This window comes from Coffea eugenioides, chromosome 6 (assembly GCF_003713205.1).
Source record: "Coffea eugenioides isolate CCC68of chromosome 6, Ceug_1.0, whole genome shotgun sequence".
Classification (NCBI taxonomy): domain Eukaryota; kingdom Viridiplantae; phylum Streptophyta; class Magnoliopsida; order Gentianales; family Rubiaceae; genus Coffea; species Coffea eugenioides.
This window is the reverse complement of record NC_040040.1, coordinates 23,284,789-23,306,941: the sequence shown is the minus strand read 5'-3', so window position 1 is coordinate 23,306,941 and position 22,153 is coordinate 23,284,789. Positions and strand designations below refer to the sequence as shown.

The 22,153-nt window shown below is 35.8% G+C and overlaps 2 protein-coding genes across 2 annotated transcripts; both read right to left on the bottom strand.

Annotated features, from left to right (window-relative positions):
* Window positions 1-910: 910 nt before the first annotated feature.
* Window positions 911-7,149, bottom strand: LOC113772958 (DNA-directed RNA polymerase V subunit 5A). Its single transcript, XM_027317459.1, has 5 exons — window positions 7,049-7,149; window positions 6,224-6,547; window positions 3,286-3,462; window positions 1,939-2,052; window positions 911-1,200 (listed from the first exon to the last, which is right to left on the bottom strand). The coding sequence occupies exons 2-5, from the start codon at window positions 6,491-6,493 to the stop codon at window positions 1,075-1,077; spliced, it is 687 nt and encodes a 228-aa protein (XP_027173260.1). The 5' UTR covers window positions 6,494-6,547; window positions 7,049-7,149; the 3' UTR covers window positions 911-1,074.
* A 7,463-nt stretch (window positions 7,150-14,612) lies between these two features.
* On the bottom strand, window positions 14,613-16,355 carry LOC113774540 (uncharacterized protein At3g28850). Its single transcript, XM_027319079.1, has one exon. The coding sequence runs from the start codon at window positions 16,039-16,041 to the stop codon at window positions 14,830-14,832; it is 1,212 nt and encodes a 403-aa protein (XP_027174880.1). The 5' UTR covers window positions 16,042-16,355; the 3' UTR covers window positions 14,613-14,829.
* Window positions 16,356-22,153: the final 5,798 nt, after the last annotated feature.

Genomic DNA, 22,153 nt, shown 5'->3' with positions numbered 1-22,153 from the left:
AAGAACTTGATGTTTTAATATATTTTTTAGTCAAGTAGAATTCTCAACAAACTTAACTATAGTCTAGCGGTAAGATTGTCATATGTAAACCTGGAGACCTAGGTTCGAATCATGGCTACACCATACTTGGTATTTTGTTGAAAAATTTAAAAAACCGCCGGTTCACGGTTCTTAACGGTTCACACGGTTCGTCCGGGTTTCAACGGTTCTCCATGAACTTCCGGCTTTAGCATTAGACCGGACCGGTGACATGGCCGGTTCGCGGTCCAACCGGTCGAACCGGCCGGTCCGGTCCGGTTCTGAAAACACTGTATTTAACAGCTCAAAAGCCTTAGTGAAGTACTACCTGTATTTAACAGCTCAAAAAGCCTTAGAAGATACCACTACTGGTTTGTTCAGTTCTTATCGTAAATCTGTGTGAAAGTGTGCAACCAGGTGACGGTGTGCGAAAAACAATTAGCATGGGGGGGAGCAGCATGCACTCAGATTAGCCGCTTGGATGGTTTGGAGGCAAGCTCTAACCGAGGATCCTAATTTTTGCAGAACTTTACTTGAAGCAAAAAACAATCCTCACATTCGCTCTGAACTGTCCTGCGGGAATATTGAAATTGTTGTAGATGCTTGGCGGTTTACGCTCTAGACTTCTGATATAAGATTTTGATACACATTAACAAGATCAATCACTTTGAATGTTCGACATGGTCATAAAAAAGTAAAGGGTCGGCAAAATCCTGAAATTTCCCAGTTCAAAATAACCTATCAGGCAACATGCTCAATTTCAGCCTTTAATAACAGCTAATAGGTTAAACAGAAAATATCCCATCCAGTAAAATCGCCTGATGTAGTAAAGAATGGATATAAAAAAGAAAGAGTAGCAAAAGCAAATAGAACAATCCAAAGTTGAGAGAGAGAGAGAGAGAGAGAGAGGAATCTGCAATTAAAACATTAACAATACATAAGAGTTGATAAACTTTCTGCAGCACTTAGAAGAATTTACAGGACTATTAATATTTAGCAGTCCACAGATAGCATCTCTACAAACATTCAGGGCAAGATTGAGCTCAACATCTATGATCACCAAACACATCTGTAGGTAACGTGCGTCTCAGTGATCTCGTTATTGTAGGTAACCTTCAACACCTGCCCCTTTTCAAGTCCATAGTATCGAGCAATTGCATCTTTTTGCAACATCCGCGGGAGCTGAAAAATGGTTTAGTGGATATGTCAGAGAAATTCCGATTTAAGAATGAAACAACAGCTATCTCAGATTTTTTTTTTTTTTTGGGGTGCGGGGGGGGGGGGGGTCTGAAGCTGCCTCAGGTGAAATCTCAGACATAAACTTCACATTGGAAGTATTTTTAACGTTTTCAGAAAGCATATACAACTAGTCCGGGAATCAAAAATCTTGTCTGAGGAAAGAAGAAATGAATATCAGATGTTATGAACCATATGCCCTTTGAAAAGATTGGAATATTTCAATAAGAGTACTTAATAAAGAAGCAGATGCTGATAAAAGAATAGGCAGAAAACCAAATAAAGATCCACAAATTGATAAAAAGTGGAGAATAATAAACAAGATACAAACATTGTCTCCAGAGAAGCTCTCAGAAAATGTGACTTGGGGATCAATGAATCTTATCAATCAAATATGTATGAGCAGAATCAGCATTTCTAGGTTGATGACAAAGTACATTTATTCAGAATGAACATCAAGATAAGTCAACCAGATAATTTTACGAATTAGAACACGGGGGTACATTAATACCAAGAAACATTGGTTTCTCACTATACCATCAAAGAACTTGAAAGGTTGCAGCACATTTCTGAAACTTTAAGAAAATGCTGCCGCCACAACATGCTGCAAGAACCATGTTCTGCACCTAGAGATGTAAAACTATAAGAAAACAAATTCTATATCACTTCCATAATAACACCAACCTGTTTCTCCTCTATGTTATACTTCTCAAGAAGCCTTTGTTTCTCTTCTTCAGTTAGCAGTTGATGCTTTGGCTTCAAAACGTGCTTAGTGACATTGACAAGCAAGTCAGTAATCTGAGGCATGGCAAGATATTAGGCGCATGACATGGATTATTAGTCAAAAATCATAATACATATTCAAATCATTGAGTAAATGAGGCTTCCACTTTGATCAACATCTTGCTTTGTCTGGGACTCTTAGGAGATGAAAGAAGCACATTTAAGTGTATCTTGTATTGTTTTCACATAACCAACTTAGCTTTTTGCAAGAACATCTGGTCATTTACTTAAGCAGCCTAACTCCTTGGCATGCATAGGAGAGTGTCAGTTCTAGATATCAATATAAGAAAGTAGTGGCCACTGAAATATCTCCCTCTTTATCATCTTGGAAAGTCATTCACACCAAAACAAAGTAACATTCAACTCTAAGAAGTTTTAAATACTTTTCCCAATTATAGCTATTAACAATGCTAGAATAGAGTATGCAAGACTCACACATATAAATAAGCTTACCCAACAAGTTCGATTTTTGACTATACCTGGTTGGGTCCGTTCAAATAGAGTTGTTGGCTTCAGAACAAAGAGACAGGTAGAGGATGAAAACGAAGAACTGACAACAGCCCTAATAATTTAAAAGCCCAATTATTTTGGAAAAAAAACATTCAGGAGCAAACACAAGGGTTGCCGAATTCTTTGATGCACTTTCTAAAATCACAAAAAGGGAGTGACATATATTACTCACTGCTCCATCAGAGGCTTAGAGTTGAAAAAATGGTTGCAGACGACAAAGAGAGCATGGAGGAAACTGGAATTATAGGCAGGTACCAAATAGAGTAGCAAGAAATAAAGACTGGAAGATGATTGCAATGCAAAGTTGTAGTGGCTATAGCATGCTGATTCATTGGCGGTAGCAACTTTCACGATTTGAATGCACGGTCTGTTTCTTTTTCTTTTTCCCTCTCCAAGCCTGTTTATTCCAATTTTTATCCACAAAATCCAAACTCACCTTACACCAAATGAATGACAAAATCATGCATAGTCTTAAAACAGCTTCGAACATGCTTAGAGCTTCCTTGAGTAATTAGTACATTCTAACGTAAAATGGAAAAATATCATAAATCACATGGAAAGCATAAACCTCCAAGTGCTCTAAATTTTTTTGCTGGAAAGTTCCTTCATTTCACAGGTTCCTTGAGGAGAGGGTACGCAAGAATACTTACAGCAGCAGCTCAAAGGCCAAGCATTCCCAAATTCCAATATATTCAAACATAAATGGTAAATGCAAACAGCGAAAAGAAGGCAACCAACCTGGAAAATCTCAACTTTGAAAGGCAAGAGATCCACAGCTTTCATAGCCTGGCTGGTCATGTGATTTTGCACAATTAGTATCAGCCTACTTAGAGTGTCTTTGTTCATGATTTGGTTTGCAATAGCACGAATTACATTTACTTTCACCACATTAGGCCCACAGAAAAGGACTAGAATCTGCATTCAAGAATTCAAAGATCTCAATAGGTATCCCAATTTGATGATGGTACATAATTTCTAAATATAAAAGAAGAAGAAAACATTCGACCAAATAATAATCTTAACTTCAGCATCTTAAATCTATAAAGAAACCAGAGGCAGTGCTGTTTAAGGGCATATTCAAGAATTTGTCCAAGGCATGTCAAGAAAAGGGGAGTAAACTTCTACTTCTCCCAATCTTGACCTATCATCAAATGCAGAATAGCCAAATCAGAAAGAGATAGACACACACACATGGAACCACATTATCCCTCCTATTTCAGTTCTTAAGAGGCTTGAAGATTGAGCATATAAAACGTGAAGAGCTAAAGAAACAACAAGAAGAAGCAAAGGAATTTCAAATTGAAAACTAGCAATCAGATACATATCAAAAACTACTTTGTTTTTTAAACTCACATAAAGAGCAACTGAAATGAATAAAAACAAAAGAAAATGCATGAAAAAACATTCCTTATAATTACTTCAATTTCCACTAACCATTAACCAAGTCGAGATTTCTATCACTCGAACAAAAAATACCAAGGGCTATAATCAAAAGAAAAGAAAGGTACAAAGTAACTAGGTGGACATCGTGTGCAAAGTAACTAGGGGGACTTCGCAATATGTCCATGGTACTATTTGACTCCTGACAATCAGCCATTTCAGACCATGCCACATTGACATAGATGCCATTGTCTGCTTCAGTCACATTTCAAAGCATCAGGACCACAGATGTTCTTCTCCAGTTCCAGATAAATGCTAATTCTGAAAATAGTAAGAATCAGACTTGATGTTAAAGAACCAGAAGTAGAAAAACTGAGGTAGACTTTCCTATGCTGTAGTTAAAGACAGTTCGAAACATTTAACATGTCATTTTCTGAATGGAACTTCTGTGGGATGAGTAAACAAATTTCTGGAACAGATAAAACACACAGAACTTGCTTAAAAGTGCTGCACTCATGATTCTGCAGTGGCTACTTCCAATTCTTTTTCTTCAAACATATTTCAAGTGTGACTTGGGTACGAGGTCACAAGAAAAATGTGCTATCTGAATCGCAGAGAGCTGTTAATTGAGCATTTGCAATCTTGTAATGCATCTTTGTTATCTTCAGGGCATTCATATCTTAAATCAGTTACTAAATCTCCAATCTCTTCAGTGATTTCATTGCAAACTTCATTTAGCATTTCCATTTACCCATCTTGTCAATCTCAGAATTCATAGAGGAAGAACCAATGATCTTTTCTGGAAGATCATGAGCTGCAGGCTATGTTTTAACCTCAACAGTAGGTCTTCATGGACTCTATTGCAGAAACCAATAAGAAGGATTCTAGAGGTTTAGCTGGTCTATCAAACTAAGTCAAGACATCCCCAGCTATCTGTTTAACTTCTATCTTTTTCTGTGAGTGCCAACTCCAGTTTTTCCAACTCTCTTCAGCCTGCATGCATAGCTTAATTGCTATACCGGTAAATTCATCGCAGGATTCCATTTACTGCATGTCATTGTTATTATTTTATGACAGCAGGTTTAGAGCTTAAATTAATGAGCTTAGATTCAATTGAATCTCAAATAAACCCTCAAGATTCCACCTCAATTAGGTCCTCAAATTGGATGGAATGCTAGATTCAGGGATAACACTACCATAATTCATTCAGATGGAGGAGTATACACAAAGTTGAAACTGTACAAATTGGAAAGAATCATAAGACCAAGATTTCAAAGGAAATAATAATAATTTAAATAGATATATCCAGCATTCCAGCAAATGGAATATATCCAATATTTCAGACATTTGATGGGCCAAATTTGAATTCCCTTAGAAAGACGGTGAAGAAAATTATAACTTATCTTGAAGGCACTAAAATTTCTATGACATGTGTGAACCCTTTTAATTCCAGTAAAATTTGAAGAATATAGTTCTCAAGCACAACTTTGATGTTCTCAGATACATTAAGAAATCAAAACCTACATAACCATTCTAACCTAAGCAGCATTGGTGATTCCTCAAGGCTCAGACAATTGCTTTTCCTTTCTTGGCAACTGTCTTAAGAGCATTTCTCATGTCCAGCCAACCATCTGTGTAAAATATGAGTCCTTTTCATCTTCTTATTATTTTGGCTGTCAGACCTTTCTTGTTATGAAAGACATTTAATGAGACTCGGTAACATAGGTTTTACAAAAAAAAAAAAACTGTTAAACTCTAACAAAGCAATACTTTGAGTACTTCCTTCAATTTCAATTGCTAGTGTAGACAGCATAGAGCAAAACAATATCATGTACAAAAATCATGCCAGTATGGCTGTTCATGCAATTCCGAGGTGACTGAATCGGTCTACATCAATATCTGACATTGAAAAACTCAGGCGCAATTATCTACGAGCAGGGTAACCTTTTCACAAGGAGCAATAACAGATTGGTGAGTGTGATAAATGAAGAGCTTTATTCGCCATGTTGATAAGAGCCAGAGAAAATAACAGGAAAAGAAGCACAGTTGATAGGACAACAATGAGAAGAGAAAAAAAAAAAAAGAAACAATTTTCATCTAAAGGTGCTAGACTTTAACAAAAACAAAAACCATGCAAGTCTTGAGTTCTAGATTTTTGAAATATAACAAATCAAGAACTAATAACTTGTCACAGACAGACTAGGAATTCATTATTGACATTTCATCATGAATGTTAGCAACCTAACATAAGGCAAACGTTTCACAACTTGAAAGATACCAGAACTCAAAATCTGACCTTGTTAGAAGGGTCATCCTTGTGAAGAGCAGAGATTCTCAGGCGATCAATGTCAGGCTGTTGGCCGTAGTTATTACGGAAGTCTTGAAGAGAGAGTCCAATCTCCGAATTGGGTACAAGAAAACCACGGTCCCTAAGCATTTCCAGCACAGTTCGGCGTGACAAGTAGTACCTATGAGACTCTATGCTACCCTCGTCGATATAGCTGCTCAAACACCTCGGGTAACTCTCCCCATCTACATCCATTTCCATTTTCCCACCGACATCCATAGCTTTTCTCACCGGGTTTTCAGCTAGGCAAGTTGTGCTCTTTTTTTCTTCTTCCTGAATGCAAGAAAGCATTAACCATTAAACTCAGGGCAGTTCGACAAGGGCAATTATAATAGGGATTTCCGCCTTATCCTCATTTCAATTGTCAATGAACCTCTTCGAATTAACAGCTAGATAAAGTAAACATTTAACCAGATAAATAATTACCATTAGAAGAAGTCACACTAAACCCTCTTAGATTTTTATGCCATTAGACCCTGTATCATCAAGAATTAGAGTAATTTTGTCGCAGGCACAAATACCATAAACATATTCAAGCAGATTACACTCTCTTCCCAAAACTAAACTAATGCATTTCCATACCAAAAACAGATTAGAAACTAAACAATCAACCAATTAAGGGATTGTAGCAACTAATATCTAACTTTCAAGAAACCAAAACAAAAAAATGCTTTTATCTTGCTGGAGATAAAATGATACACAAAAAGGCAACACATTGGAGAGAAAGAAGCAGAACGAAAGATGTTGGGAGGAGGAGAAAGTGAGAGAGCTTGCCTGTGCCGGTGATCTCTTGCAGTATTGAGGATTGAGCGTAGGGTTTAAGCCCTTGGCCTTAAAACCAGAGACCGTGGTCGGAAAATGGACAAAAGGTTAAAAAAAAAAAAAGAATTTAACTAGCATTTTTGAGACTGTACTGTTTGGATTATAAGATGATTTGAAAAAAAAAAATTCAAGTTTTGTTTTGTTTGTAAAAATAATACTGTAGTATTTTTATTGATACGATGGGTGTGTGATTAAAAAAATTGATTGAAAAGATAAAATGATGATTAAAAACATATTTATAGTACAATGATAAAAATTTTTAATGATATTAACTATGAAAGTGAAACAACATATGATAACGATGTGTTTTTATAATAAAAGACACATATAAATATCAAAAATATTTCTATAAAATCTAAAAATTACATGTGCCTAAACATTTAGGATAAGTGAGATAATATTTCTTTTTTTTTTTGTTGCAAAAGGATGGAATAAGGTTAAGTATAGAGCTAGTGAGATAATATTTCTTTCTTTTCTTTTTTTTTTGCAAAAGGATGGAATAAGGTTAAGTATAGAGCTATCAATAGGGTTAGATCAACACCAATCAACTTGAAATAATTAAAATCAAGTCTTACACTTCATTGGGTTTGGTTGAGTTTGAACTTCAAAATGAGCCCCAATTAATTTGTGAGTTGACTTTATACTTGATGAGGCTCGATCCGATTAAATGTCAACCCAACCAATTAAGTACATAAGTACTTATTTTTTTAATTCACTGTAATGTATATTATTTAATAATTATACATTATAATGTACATAATTTATATAATATATATATATTGATTAAACAAAATAAATATTATGTACACGCCATGTATAAAATTATAGATTAGTTGTAAGCTTCTATTGGACCCAAATTAGGCCCGAAACTCTTGTATTTTGATGAATCATGTATGAGTCTCACACAACAAACCTGAAACCCAAGTTCAAAAGCCTGAAAATTATATTTTGGTTTGTGAGTTGATTTTAACTTTTCAAAATCCGACTCATGAGACTCGATTGACACCTCTAGTTAGGTACGATAGAGTTAATTATTTAAAATTGTCTTTGCACCTTATTTTTTTATCCTTTTTAGAATATGACGATAATATAACCTTTTAAAGAACATTTAACGAATTTTACCTTCAACTTTTACTTGGCCCCCTCCAATTATTTTTCCAGCGCATACCCCACTTTTCATTGAGGGACAAATGTGTACCGATTCATTTTGTTATTATTATTATTTTTACATACATATGCTTGGCTTTTGTTGACACAGAAAAAGTTGATTACAAAATATAATTTAGGCTTGTTGACCAAAAAAAAAAAAATGTCAGCATGAGTAGCAAATAAAGATGATACTAATAAAGATGCCTCCATTCAAATCCAACAACAAACAGACTTCATTTTAATTAATTACAAATTTTCTTGCATAAAAAAAAAAGTGTTATGTCAACATTGTCCTTTTGTTGCTGAAATGATTAATAATTTCCTATTATTGACCTGTTTCACCCGGAAAAAAAAATTGACGTTCGATTTAATCCCTGTTTTCGTCCTCTAAATTTAAAAAAGACGTATCAGCCCTTATTGACAATTTTGGTCTAGTATAGGATCATACATAACCATTTTCAAGCTTGAAAAAATACAAAAATAAGCCATATAACCAAAATTAGTCACTTTTCAAACATATAGAAATGATCATTGGAGAAATTGCCACCAGTTGGGAATGGGAATTATTTCTACTTCTCTGTAACATATACAGAAAAACTGGTTCAGGAATGGTGGAGTGGTAAAGCATGGATTCTAATCCGAACAACAGAAGTAACCACTACAATCAAAGGCCAGACATCTGACCTTCTCCATATTGATGGAGTATTTATCTGCAACAAGAAATAGAAGAACAGACAATCAATGATCAAAAAAAGTGGTAAAAAGAACTTCATATTTGATTTCCACACTGTTGCCCTATAACCTGGACTGGGATTTCTTGCATGATCTTCCTGTTAACTTGGAGTGCCTTGGCGACAATGTCGCCATCGATACATAGATTTGATCCGAAGACAGCATCTCCAGTGGTTATGAGACCTGAAATGTGACAGCTCAATGCTTCAATGGCAATTGCATGACCTTTTCTACATTATGTTGGAAATGAACAAGCGCAAGTGGAAAAAACACATTAAGATATGTAGCTCTGTGTTAAAAAAGCATGTAACTAATAAATTTCAAGGACATTTAGCTGTGGAAAGAGGCCCAAAACATTGAGCTACATAAGGCATTTTGCACACTGAGAGATATATACAGAATACAAGAGACATTCATATTGACAGACGAGAGCAAACACATAATTATGTAACTAATCCCCTAGTGATTTCACAAGCAGATTTACATTCAAGATCTGCTCCTTTTGGAGTTGATAATCTCGAGCCATTGCATTGTTGTGTAGATATTTATTAGTTGGAAAAAAAAAAGTTTCAGGTGAGATGTCTGATCGGTAAATTGAGGTCCCTATTCCTAAAACTCCCAAAGTCTATCTTTGAATCACAAACTTCAAGATGACTCAAGGCATGCATATACAACTAACTAGCTTCAAAGAAAAGGGGCATCATAATATCAGGTCAGGTCAGGAGGTTGCAGATAGAAGCCAAGATATTCAGAATTAAAATTTTCATGGTGTTGAAGGTTAGCAGAAATTTGCTGTGAATCATTTAATATTGCTTGAAGAAAGATTACAGGGGCCATACCAACCAGAGGCTTTTGAAGAATGTACTTTTGGCGATGAATGATATTATGTAAATCAAGTTGAAGATCAGAATCAGCTCCTTTAAAATAAGTGATGTTGTTTCATTTAATGTAGAATGAGACTTAAGAAAGTTCAGTGGAGAAGCTTTTAGGGACCAAAATCCCAATACATAGTTATAAGAAACTAGTTTTTCATACCAGGAGAGGGGCTAGGCTTTTCTTACCTCACCATGAAAGAAGAATAGGGTAATATGAAGTTTTGACATATCTAACAATTGTCATAGGTTTTTCAGCCAAAGTATCTGTAAGACACATAAAAGAGATAGAGATTTGTTTATCATAACACCAATCAGTTGCTCCTTTATGTTGGAATTCTTAAGAAGCCTATGTTCGACTCGGTCACTTAATTAAGCCAGCACTTCATGGCTTCAAGAAGCAAGTCAATAATCTAAAGTAGGGGTGAGCAATTACGGTAATTACCGAATTACCGACCGAATTCGATTTGAATTTGGTAATTCGAATTCGGTAATTAGGTAATTCGGTCGGTAATTCGGTAATATCGAATTAATTAGAATCGAATTAGGGTCGAAAATAATTGTATAGTTTTTGAATTCGGATTTACCGAATTCGAATTTATTTTGGTAAAACGGTAAATTATTACCGTTTTCAATTTCGAAATTCCGAATTAAGTTAAATAGGAAATAATATCCTTATGTCCAGATGTTCCAATTTCAGACTTTTGCCCTAAATTAGCATTCGTTCCCATCAGGTAAAATCGTTCCCATTGGCTCAAATCCATCTGCCCAGACGGTGCAGTCTGTGCATAACCTATGGTGTCTCCACAATCCAAATGCATCTTGGTTAAGCGAGGATACTGCACCAGATCGCTCAACCCAAAGGGGTACTGTGCATGCTTTGACCATTCCCTTCAATCTCTTTCAACCTTGATTTGGATCTCCTCCAGGTTGGGACAATCCTCAAGACCAGCAGCAGTCAATGGGGTTAGAAGCTCACCCACGCCAATCCAGAGTGAAAGACATTGCAGTCTGTCCCATGAGTTGCTACAAAATCCATTGCCGCTGCTCATGAGTTGCTACAAAATCCATTGCCGCTGCTGTTAAATTTAGCAGAGCAATTCAAATCGTAGGAGTGTCTGCACCTCTTCTTCTTGCTGCACATGATATCACTGTCATAATCTCCAAAGTAGTTAACAGATCCATCCGACTGGTTCGATGCCCTAAGAAGCAGTTTTCACGAATTCGATTAAATCGGTAAATTTTCGTTTACCGAATTCAATTCGGATTGAATTCGAATTCGATATTTCCTATTTCGAATGCGAATTAGGTCGAATATTTCCAGAACCATTTACCGAAAATTACCGATTTCAACCTACCGAATTACCGACTTCGAATTCGATGCTCACCCCTAATCTAAAGACGCGTCAAATATTAAGACATTGCATTGATAAGTCAAAGAAGCATGCCAAATGATTACAAATAATGCACCAATTGGATTATTTGGTATGTGTAGAAAAACAAGCTCTAGAAAATTTAAAGCACAGAAAGGTAGATTATTAAATGAGTGGGACTGAATCAAACATCTTATGTGATAGAAACAGTAAAAGTTCTTTTTATTGAAAATTCATTACTTTGAACCAAATCAAAACCTAAATGCAGACGTTTTACTGCTTATTTGTTGACTAATTTAAAAAGTTGCTGATTTACTAACCAAAATAGAATATGCAAAGATTTTTCTAAGAGCTACTTATCAATAAAAATACAAAGTTCTTAAAGATAAACTGCAACAGAGATGTGGACATTTCTCTAAACGATTGTTTATAACGAAAAAGGCAAGCGTGCTTGACAAGTAAATTTTGCTGTAGCTAAGAATATAGCTAGGCATTTGCACCTGGAATGCACTGCATCTTCATCACTCAAGCCCTCTCCTTTTACACCTTCCCAAGGCACCATGATATAATCATTGTGCTGTCCCAATAACAGTTGGCCATTTTTCTCCTCAAAGCCAAGCTACCAGGGTGCCATCTCCAATCCAAAACAAACTTCTTGCCCCAAAATCCCCAGCTTAACCATCATCCTGCAACTTCCACCTTTTAAAGGTAAACCAGCCAACACAAACATCAGATTCAACAACTCTAGTTGGCCACCCCTGCCTTGCTCCTTGACAAAATACAGAACAGCACAAGCTCTGCCTATGCATATTGCCAACCACATCTTCTCCCAATCTGAGTAAACAGCTAAACCCCATGCAACTGATAATGTCTCCTCCAACGCAATCTAACAACGAGCACCATGCCAATATCCCATCCCTATGTCTTGGCATAAGCATGCTATTGCAACTTAAATGAATTTCTTTGTGAATACATGGTGTTGCAATATGAATGAGTGTAAAGCAACTGTTATGTGTGCACTTACGGTGTGCACTTACGTTCCTTCTATTGCTTTATGACATTTTACTCGTAAGATGGGCTGCATCAGCTTTGAATGGAAAAGGATTTATGTGAGACAAAACAAATCCAAGAGAAAGGAAACCCAGGTCTAAGATGTCCAAAGCAGTTAATATAACTACGCAATACCATACCTAAAGAACCAACGTTTGAAGTTCCAGATTACCAGCTGTTCAAGCTCGTGCTTGAACAATAAATCTAGTAGTGAGACAACCCTATACTGCCTTGGAGAAGCTGACTGTTGGTTTTGCTTGGCCTTTCAATTTGTTTAATTTACATCCAGTTCTTATGTATATATGGCATCAATAAAATGCATTTTACAATATGGTGAGGAACAACTAGAAAAAAAAGCTAGAGAAAAAAGGAAATTTAGAGCAGATCTCAAACAGAGTAGCCATGGACAAAGACCGGAGTCTTTGCAAAGAAGAGTTGCAGTCGCTACACTCAGCCAGATGACCATGTTGGTGAGTTTTTGGGATTCATAATGATGTTAGTGAGGTGTTATGCAAAGCATATTCAGCCATGTTTTTTATAAGAAGTCATATATTCCAAAAGCTTTGGGAGCTAAAAGGGAAAAATACGATAAATCTAACAGACATGACACTTAATTGAAGTAAAATTTACAAAATTTCTTGGTTGTACATGAGCAATGAGTAAAGAAAAGCAAAGATGCGTATAGCAGTAACTTGGAGGCCAATATCAACTCAAAACATTCACACATTGAAAAACGTAAACAGGAAAAGGTAAGAGAACTAACCTGGAAATCTCAACTTCCAAAGGTAAAAAATTCACAGCTCATTTCATTTCAGCCAACTCAAAAGATTTCAAGTATCAGGGATGCAATCATACCAAGGACCTTTTGCTTTTACCACATTAGGGCCAAGGAAAAGGACAACAATCTGAATGCAAGCTTTCAAAGAACTAATTTAATTTCATTATTGATGACAAATAAACAATTTTTCACATAATAGCTGATGTCAGGAGGAGGAAGAGTAAGCTAAATAAAAAACAATCAACAAAGTTTATGAACATATTAAAGAATTTCTAAAAATTGGAATGCCTCACAGATTATGAAGATATTCAAGAATTACTATGCATGTCAAAAATGGATTAAGTACTTGAAAAAAGGCATCAAGAGGCAAATGATACAGAAAAAAGACAGGCCAAGAACAAAATTTGGCAACCAACATCTGTAAAAAGTGCTTGAAACAAACCAGCCAACATCTGTGAGAAGGCCTGCTAGCAGGAAATGCATTTCACTATAAGTTGGTAAGTATGACACCATGCAACAGACAACAAAGAAAAATTTTACTCATTGTCTACCTAATCATGACACAAGGATGAAGGAATAAAGAATGGGGCAGCACCTGCTTTGCTCATTAAGCATTTGATGAAAGCACAGTCACTGGTCAAATTTTGAGAAAAGGGGAACAAGATTCATGTAAATGCTGTATGCCATGCCCAAGAGTAGGTATAGCCTAGCTTGTTTAAACTCCTCACAGAACAGAAAAGTTGAAACTTGAGAAGTAAAGCATATATGCAGAGGATAGAATGTAGGACAGACAGACAGTAATGGCAACATTCTGCATCAGTGGCAATTGATTTGCATTATGTTCAATGCACAATTTGACATTCATTGACCCAAAAGGATATTAGACTTACAAATATGTGAAACCTGTAAAACATGTTGAACAAAAGCACGTCTTTGGTAAAGAGAATAAAGCCAAAACAGAAATGCAAGGAGTTTACCTTCTTGCGCAAAGTATTCAACCCATGTGTGTAGAAAATGAATCTAACCATCTACAGGCTCTTAACAACGCCAATTAGAAAAAAAAATCAAAATCTTAAACTACACCATAGTCCAATTATTGCTCAAAAGATTTCCAGGCAAACCTCTGAGAACCGAGAAACTTTGCCTTCAGAAACTCACGCATTCTTGCTTCTGCCAGTGCTGTCAGCTTGGTAAATATTTCAACCAGTAGATGTTTTAATATATACTTAACAAATTTATTACTGCAGATCAAAATTGTAAGCAATCCGTACCAAGATTTGTGCATCCCTTGGTGAGAATGAGGATGAAATTCGACCTTTCAAATTGCATTGTGGTATTCTGATGTTTGTTATGACTTAGAGGATATAGGAGTTAAAGTGACTCATATCCTGTGAAATTCATTTAACAGCTCAGTCTAAACCAAATGTCATTTGAAATTGCAGCATGATACCAATGCTCATTTGCTTGCTAATTTTTCCGACTAAACTCATTCCACATCTCAGAGTGAAATAACATTTTAAAGCAACATTAACCTTCTCAATAAAGCAAAAAAAAATGGAAAAGAGAAGCGAACAAGGTTGTGTCTTTATTTAATAAATAACACAGTTCACAGAGGCAATGAACAAGAATACCCAACAGCTAAACAATATAGACAGCTAAAAAAGAAACAATTCTAGAACAAATCCTCCAATGACAGATATACATACAATTCATTAGCAGGACAATTGTCTAAATGACCTCATAACAAATACGACAGGCGACATCGGGCATATGTAGCATTCAAGGACAGCAGCTGGGGCACCTAACCAACCCGTTCTCATTACAATCAAAACACCTTCTCAATTTTCCTTCCTCCTCTTCAAAGATCTTCCGACTTCCATTACAAGTTGAACACGGTACAAATCTTGCATCTCCACAGCTCTCGCAGACAAAACGAGAATCCTTCACCGGAATACCATCCAAAAGAACAGCCAGTTCCCCTTCCTCATGAAGTTCCTTAATTTCCTCTGCTCCACCAATGTACATTCCCTTAATAAACACTTGGGGCAAGGTCACTGTCTTCCCTCCCAGCAGACTTTGCAACTCCTTCCTATACGAAGAATCCATTGACATATCTCTTTCATCAACACACACTCTAAACCCCCTAAAAATCATTCTAACAGTGCAGCATTCTTCATAAGTCTTCCTAATCCCTCTCAAACTAGTATAGTACAACACAACCCTATCCTCAGCTCCTGACAAATAAATATCACTCCTTTTGGAACAGAATGAAGTACTATTAGGTGACCCAATAGGCTGAATCTTTCCAGATTTCGACCACTCTTTTGCTTCTTTTCCCCCAAATTGTTTACTCAATAACGCTTTTCGATAACTAGAAACCACATTGGGGTCTAACTTAGCCAGCAAAGACTCCTCAGACAAATGCTGCCACAAGGGCTTGGAATCCGAATGCTCAACAAACTCATAACTCCTTTCCAACTCATTTGCATCAAAATCTTTCCTCATAGACCCCAAATCAAAAGTCTTAGACTTGCTATACAGAATGGGCTTTTTAGGGGATTCACCAGGAGGATCAACCACATCAAAATCTAACTCGTCGAGGCCTTCCATGAGCTCCCAAGTGTTGATAACCGAGTCAGGGGATAAAGGGTCACCAGAATCATTTACATTTGGAGGTTTAACAATCTGGGCAGTCACCGTCGAATTCACAAAATCTTCAGCATCAAAATTAGGCTTTGGAGGGTCAACAAGGACTAGAGAACCATAGGTGGTTGATGTGAGAGAAACCAAATGGTTAGTATCCCCTTTGCAAAGAGGAAGATGGTGGACCAATGGGGTGGGAAGGGAGAGAGTTCTTGAAACCGGGGTTGAAGAAGAGAAATTAGAATGAGGTGATTGAGAAAGTGAGGAAGATGAAAAATTTGAGGACTGATTTTGCTGAGGCTGATCTCTTGAGATAAAAGCTTGGGGAATAGAAGCAGAACAGCCCATATTTTTCAAAACTTGCTTGCCAATCAAATAGGGATAGGATTTTTCAGTTTGAAATCAAAGAATTAATAGAGATGGAGACAATAAAATTTGGCCTGTTTTACAAGTATACAAAAAGTAACAAAAGCAGTATCTTTCGGTGCTTCTTCCTCCCTGCCTATAGTGCTGCTCCAGTGCTACCAGACAACACAATTATTGCTTTTCTCTCTCCTACTTTTTGGGGTTTTGACGTAATTTTCTGTGGATAAAAGGTGGATTGAGAGATTTTCAGAGGTGGGTTTTGGACGGGGTTAGGTGGGTGAGGGGAGATTGTCAAGAATCAAAAGGACGAAATGGATACCCGTGGGGAAGATGATGGAAAGAAGTAAAGGAAATTAATGCAGTGTAGACTGTGGAGGAATGAAATCAGGAAAACGCGGTTTGGACTTTGGATTAGGGTCTGCGCGGGTTACATTTGTTGCTTTTCTCATCCTCCTCCTTCAAGTTGCCAGTTTCATTTTGCTACGCAATTACTCCTCCTTTTCTTAATTAACATTTTTTGGTTTGAAATTGCCCTTTTCTCTTTCCCTATAATTCCATTCCATCATTCTTTCACAAGTTGTAATTCTTTCTTGGGCTCACTTAATCAAGGATATTGAGGTAAGTAGTCACCTGTCAGTTCTGAGTTTTTTCTGTCTAATGAGTGGTCAGTGGACACTTATTAGAATTTTTAAAAAGATAAATTTAGTTAGAGAAAGTGTATAAATATAAAGAAAAATAATAATAATTATTATTAGTGTGTGCATTATAAATTGGGTGTGATTTAGATTTGTTAATAGGTGCCCAATAGAAAAACTTCAAAAATAATTATGTGACTAAAAGATATGGTAAATAAGTAGTAAAATCAAATTATGTTTGAATATCTCTTTGTTTTTAAAGTTTGTTTGGATTGAGGATTATTTGCCAAAATTTATTTGCTTACATCATCATTACAATTTCCAACACACCTTTTTATCTTTCCAATTACCTTTTTATCTCACATACATCACATCACAAAAAAACAGTAAAAATATTTCAAATAATTTACAATCCAAACAGATCATTTGTTTGAATAGAGGCAAACCCGTGTGAGAAAATGAGATGAAGGAAAATACAAAAAAAAAAAAAATTTGGCAGTACACGGTTGGTTACCAAGGAAAAGAAGTTTAAGAGAAAGTGGAGGGAAACTTTCTAATTTTCTTGCTAAACAAACATATACTATAAAAGAAAAAATAACTGACTTTTTTTCATTTTCTCACAGTTTTCTTAGCAAACAAACACGACCTAAATGTTTTCATGAGAGTTAATCAAACGTCCAAGAACTTATTTAGTTTGCTCTCAAAATTATCTCCTTTTCTAAACCACTTACCCATCTAATGTTCTATTCAGAAGAAAATTTCTATGCTCTTAATTTACTCATTTGTTGGAATAGTGAAGAAGCTACAAATTATTGGCTCCGAACTTGTTCAATCATGATTCATCAGCAACGCGTGGGAAGATATATTTTGTTTGGTTTGGTCTTAAGCATAGACACTTTCGACGGAATAGAGACAGCTACGGTTGTCAAGTCAACCATTCAGGTAGTTAGTGTAACATTATTTGTATAAATTATAATTCCTTTTTAAATATTTATACATCTTTATAAAAAAAAGTATAATATTTTATTATTATTTATATGACTCTCGTGCATAATAATTATATATATATATTGTGAAATTTTACAAGAATTATATCGTTTAAGGACGGTTGACCTGCCCTAAGTCTCACTTTTGACACAAATTAAAAGCTTTTTTGCTTGCACCCAAGTGACCACTAGGGGTGTCAATGGGGCGGGGGACACCTCCCCCAATCCCTGTCCCGTTGCATTTTAATTCCTTCTGCCCCCGCCCCATCCCCCTGCCCGCGGCTTTCCCCGCCCTGCTTCCCCTGCGGGGGCATCGTGGGATTAAAAAAATTTTATTATATAATTTCATTATAATTAAATTTGAGCAAATAATCAAGTACTAAAATGTCAACACATCACTAAATTATTATTCATTGTAATTTCATAATTGAAATTCATAAAAATAATTAAACAAAGGTTATTTGAATACAATCTAATATGATAAAACAAATATAACTAAAATAATCAAATTTTCACTTTTGATACAAATACAATCACTAAATTGTATTAAGTGTAGTTAGGAATTTAACATAAATGTATTAATAAATTTAGTATAAATAATTAATAATTTTTATTGATAGACATGTATAATTAGTAGTATAATTGATAATATCATTATGTATATATAATTATGTATATTTTTTTTTTTTCAAACGGGGAAGGAAAGCGGGCACTAAAAGAGTTTTCAATGGAGACTTCCTAGTGGTTGCTCAAAAACGAGCTCCTTGCCCGGTTAACCAGTATGGAGCCGAACCCTTCATTTCCCCCGGCCCGCCCCGTTGCCATCCGTAGTGACCACTATCATACCCTGGACTTGCTGGGCAAGTTGAAGAGCCAACTGGGGGCCCCAAGGATCCCAAGAAGAGTTGACGAAGACAGCTTACTAAATGAGTTGCTGCTTGGTAGTTTTGAGAAAGTAACGTCTGCTTTAAGATCCTTTGTTTTATTTATTCAAGCATTCATTTCTTCAATCTTCAATCTCCATTTTTCAACCATGAACTCATGAGACTTTGGAAATATACATCAAGGAAAAGGAAATAAAGAAATGTTACGAAAGGCATATTCTAACCAGATTTCGTTAGCTGTTTTTTCAATTCAACTCATGTGTGATAATATGTTCTTGCAGAATCTCTTTGGAATATTTTATAGCTAAATCTCATGGAGTATTAGAAGTGAAAAAGATTATTGTACATGTCCAAGGCAAAATTTATATTAATTTTTCCTATCAACCTTTTAAAAAGCAAGGGATCACCTTAGATTATTGTAATGAGCACCAAGCCTTTTGTTACAATATTCAGGATAGACTTACGAATGAACTTCTCATCATAATTCATAACTAATTTGCAAGGAAAAATTACATTTTATATAAAAAAGAAATAGCTTGAAACATTGTTGTTGTAAAAGCACCTCGATAATCTTAGATTTGGTGTAGGGTGCTCTCCTTCCTAAGTTTGGACACTCCACAAACTCCACCAAAAGTGTTTGGATAGCTAAATTTTTTCAAATAATGCTCTGCTTGTATCATAAATACATTTTCAAATTCATCTTTTTTATATTCTCAACTATTTTTTTGTTTTACATACATCATATCACAAAAAATGCTGTAATAATTATTTCAAATAATACTGTATTTAAACGCACATTGACCACCAATTCTCCATAATGCAAATGACTAAAAGAGGCAAAATTAATCTACTAAAAAGGGATTCACACCATCACTCCCATCAATAGGTGTTTTTGCCACTCGTAGAGGACATACATTGAAATATGTAGTTATCATAAATTAGGTGTGACAATGGGTAGATAGAAGGGTTTGAATTTACTAAATCCTTCCTTCAAAAATTTTTTTTTTTACTAAACCCAGGTTCAAACGCCCAGATAAATAAAAAGAGTGAATCTTTCCTACACTGACAGTGTATACACTATCATCGTTGGATTCATGACATGTGTGCAAAAGTTAAATTTCGAATTCAAATTTTACATAGTTATCATTACATAGAAAAGATTAATCCAAATAAAAAAACATGAACGTCGTAGTATTTAAAAAGAGAAATTTAATGTCAGTCATGATCAACTATTTGATATACTTAGTAGTTGATTAAAAATCAATGAGAGAATTCCACTTGACCATCTAAGTACTTTGTCAAATCACATTCTACTTAGATAAAATATAGAATTAGGAAAATAGATAATGAATTTTTTTATGATACAACTGCTTTTAATGTGCTAGTAAATCCTAAACATAAAAAAATGAAAATTTTCAACTAATTTTTATTTACTTTCCCGCTCTTTGTTCAGGTAAATTTCAAAATCTCTTTTAACACGCCCACTATTAAAGTTAATATCAAATCTTTCTCCTCATCCTCTTCCCAAACCAAAAGACTAACGTTCACACCAAATGCTGATCTTCTGAGCGCAAGGATCAAATGAGGAGGATTCATTTTATCAAACTCAAAGTAGCTAGGCCCATTGCTGATTGACAGATAGAACTTCAATTTCCGACATCAACTTTGTTTAGCTTTTCTTTCATCATTCTTTTCTTGAGTTTCAAAGTGATTGAGTTCAAGAGTTGTAGAGCTCTATATCTCCCTTAAAGGGATAGGTAGTCATATCAAAATTATGTATTTTTGTTGGTATCTTCCAACAAAAATAAAAATACCATTCTGGAACTTATTTGGACTTACTCTTTCTTTGCTGTTCGGTAATTATGCTTGGTAGTACTCTGAGATTAAAAAATTTACAAGTAAATTTTTTACACCAATAATATGTTAGATTGAATTCCTAAGGGAAGAAATTTGACCTACAAATCATGTAAAACAAAGAGATATTTGCATACTAATTTGAGAAGAGAATGAAAACAATTGGTTCGTTTGGATTTTGGATGGTGAATTTTTGGGTGCTTGTATAAAATTTTACTGTAGTTTATTGTATAATTTATGAAAATTTTTATGTATATGAGGATCTGAAAAAATAAACTAAAAAATTATTTTTTTTCTTTTCTTTTTCTTTCATTTCTTCCCATTTCTTTCCTCTCTTTTGCTTCCCTACCACCATTGCCACTCCAACCTTAGATCTCAACTGTCGGCAGCTTTCCCCTTTTCCCCCCTTTTCTCTCCCTCCCTCTCCTCCTTATTCCCCCTTCCCTGTCACTTCTCATCCTCTCTCTTCCCCTTCTCCTCTTCCACCCCGTCGTTACCCCTCTCGCCTCCCTCCTCTGCTAGATTTGAACCAACCTCCTCCTTTTTCAGAGCTAGAGAAGGGATAGGAAAAGGGGAAGGAGGGGAGGAGGAGGAGGAGCCAAAGGGTGGTGAGAGAGGAAGGAAAGAAGGAGGGGGTGAGAAGAGAAGAGGAGGGATGGAAGAGAAGAGAGAGAGAGAAAGAAAGAGAGGGAAAAGGAATGTGCAAAATGATCGTAGGAATGGCAATGAAAACGAATATCCGTGGATACCCACCTCCGAGGGAAGGTAGGGCACCGGGGGTGAGGTGAGAATGGGGGAAAACTTTTCTTCCCCAACCTTAAATGGAGTGAGGGGCATGAGAGCATAACCCCGCCCCCTCCCCCGTATTAATTAAATATTATTATTAGTAGTAATATTAACAATGATAACATTAGTCGAATCTAATAATAAAGAGACTAATATAATTAAATTTTCTTCTATGGTTTTCCTCATTTCTTATCTTTCTTGTCAAGTTATTTCTCGTAGTTCTAATGCTTTAATCTTGAAGTTCTGATTCATCCCATTGGTATACTTGCAGATTTTTTCCCCACATATTCAACGTGGATTCTAGGTTGCTTTTTGAAAGATAATTGAAAGTGCTTAGTCCCTGGGGATTGGTCTGCCCTTAAGGGCTATTTTTAGCACTTATGTGGAAGTGACGATGAATAGTCGACTTTGCCTACTTGACTCGAGTGATAACTTTCTTCTTTTAGAGACAGAACTGTGCACTCTTTAGGCGGAGCTTTCTCAATCTACTAATTCACTTGGGAAGATACATTTTGAGGGAAGCCTAAGTGGATTGAATGCAAGCCCATTCTTAAAAAAAAAAAAAGTGCCCCACATGTTCCTGCAGGAAGAGGGGACGAGGAATGAGACGGGGATAGGGGGAGTTGTATGACAATGCTCTCTCCTCAAACCTACTCTGTTGCCATCCCTAGGTGATCAGCACCAGCGACAGAGCAATGACAGCGGACTAAGGTGAGGCGATGGTGGAGGAAATACAAATGGTTAGGAATGGTGGTGGCAGAAGAGGGATTAGGTGTGTATTAGATATTTTGAGGTATGTATTTTAAAAATTTGGTGTGTTTTTTAAGGGTTCTTGTGGGTAAAATTGTTGAAAATTTTGTCTAATAAAAATAAGGAAAAAAAAGGGGTGCCAAACAAGCCCAATATTACAAAGCTGTTTTAGGTTCTTTGATCACAAAGAAATCAAAAT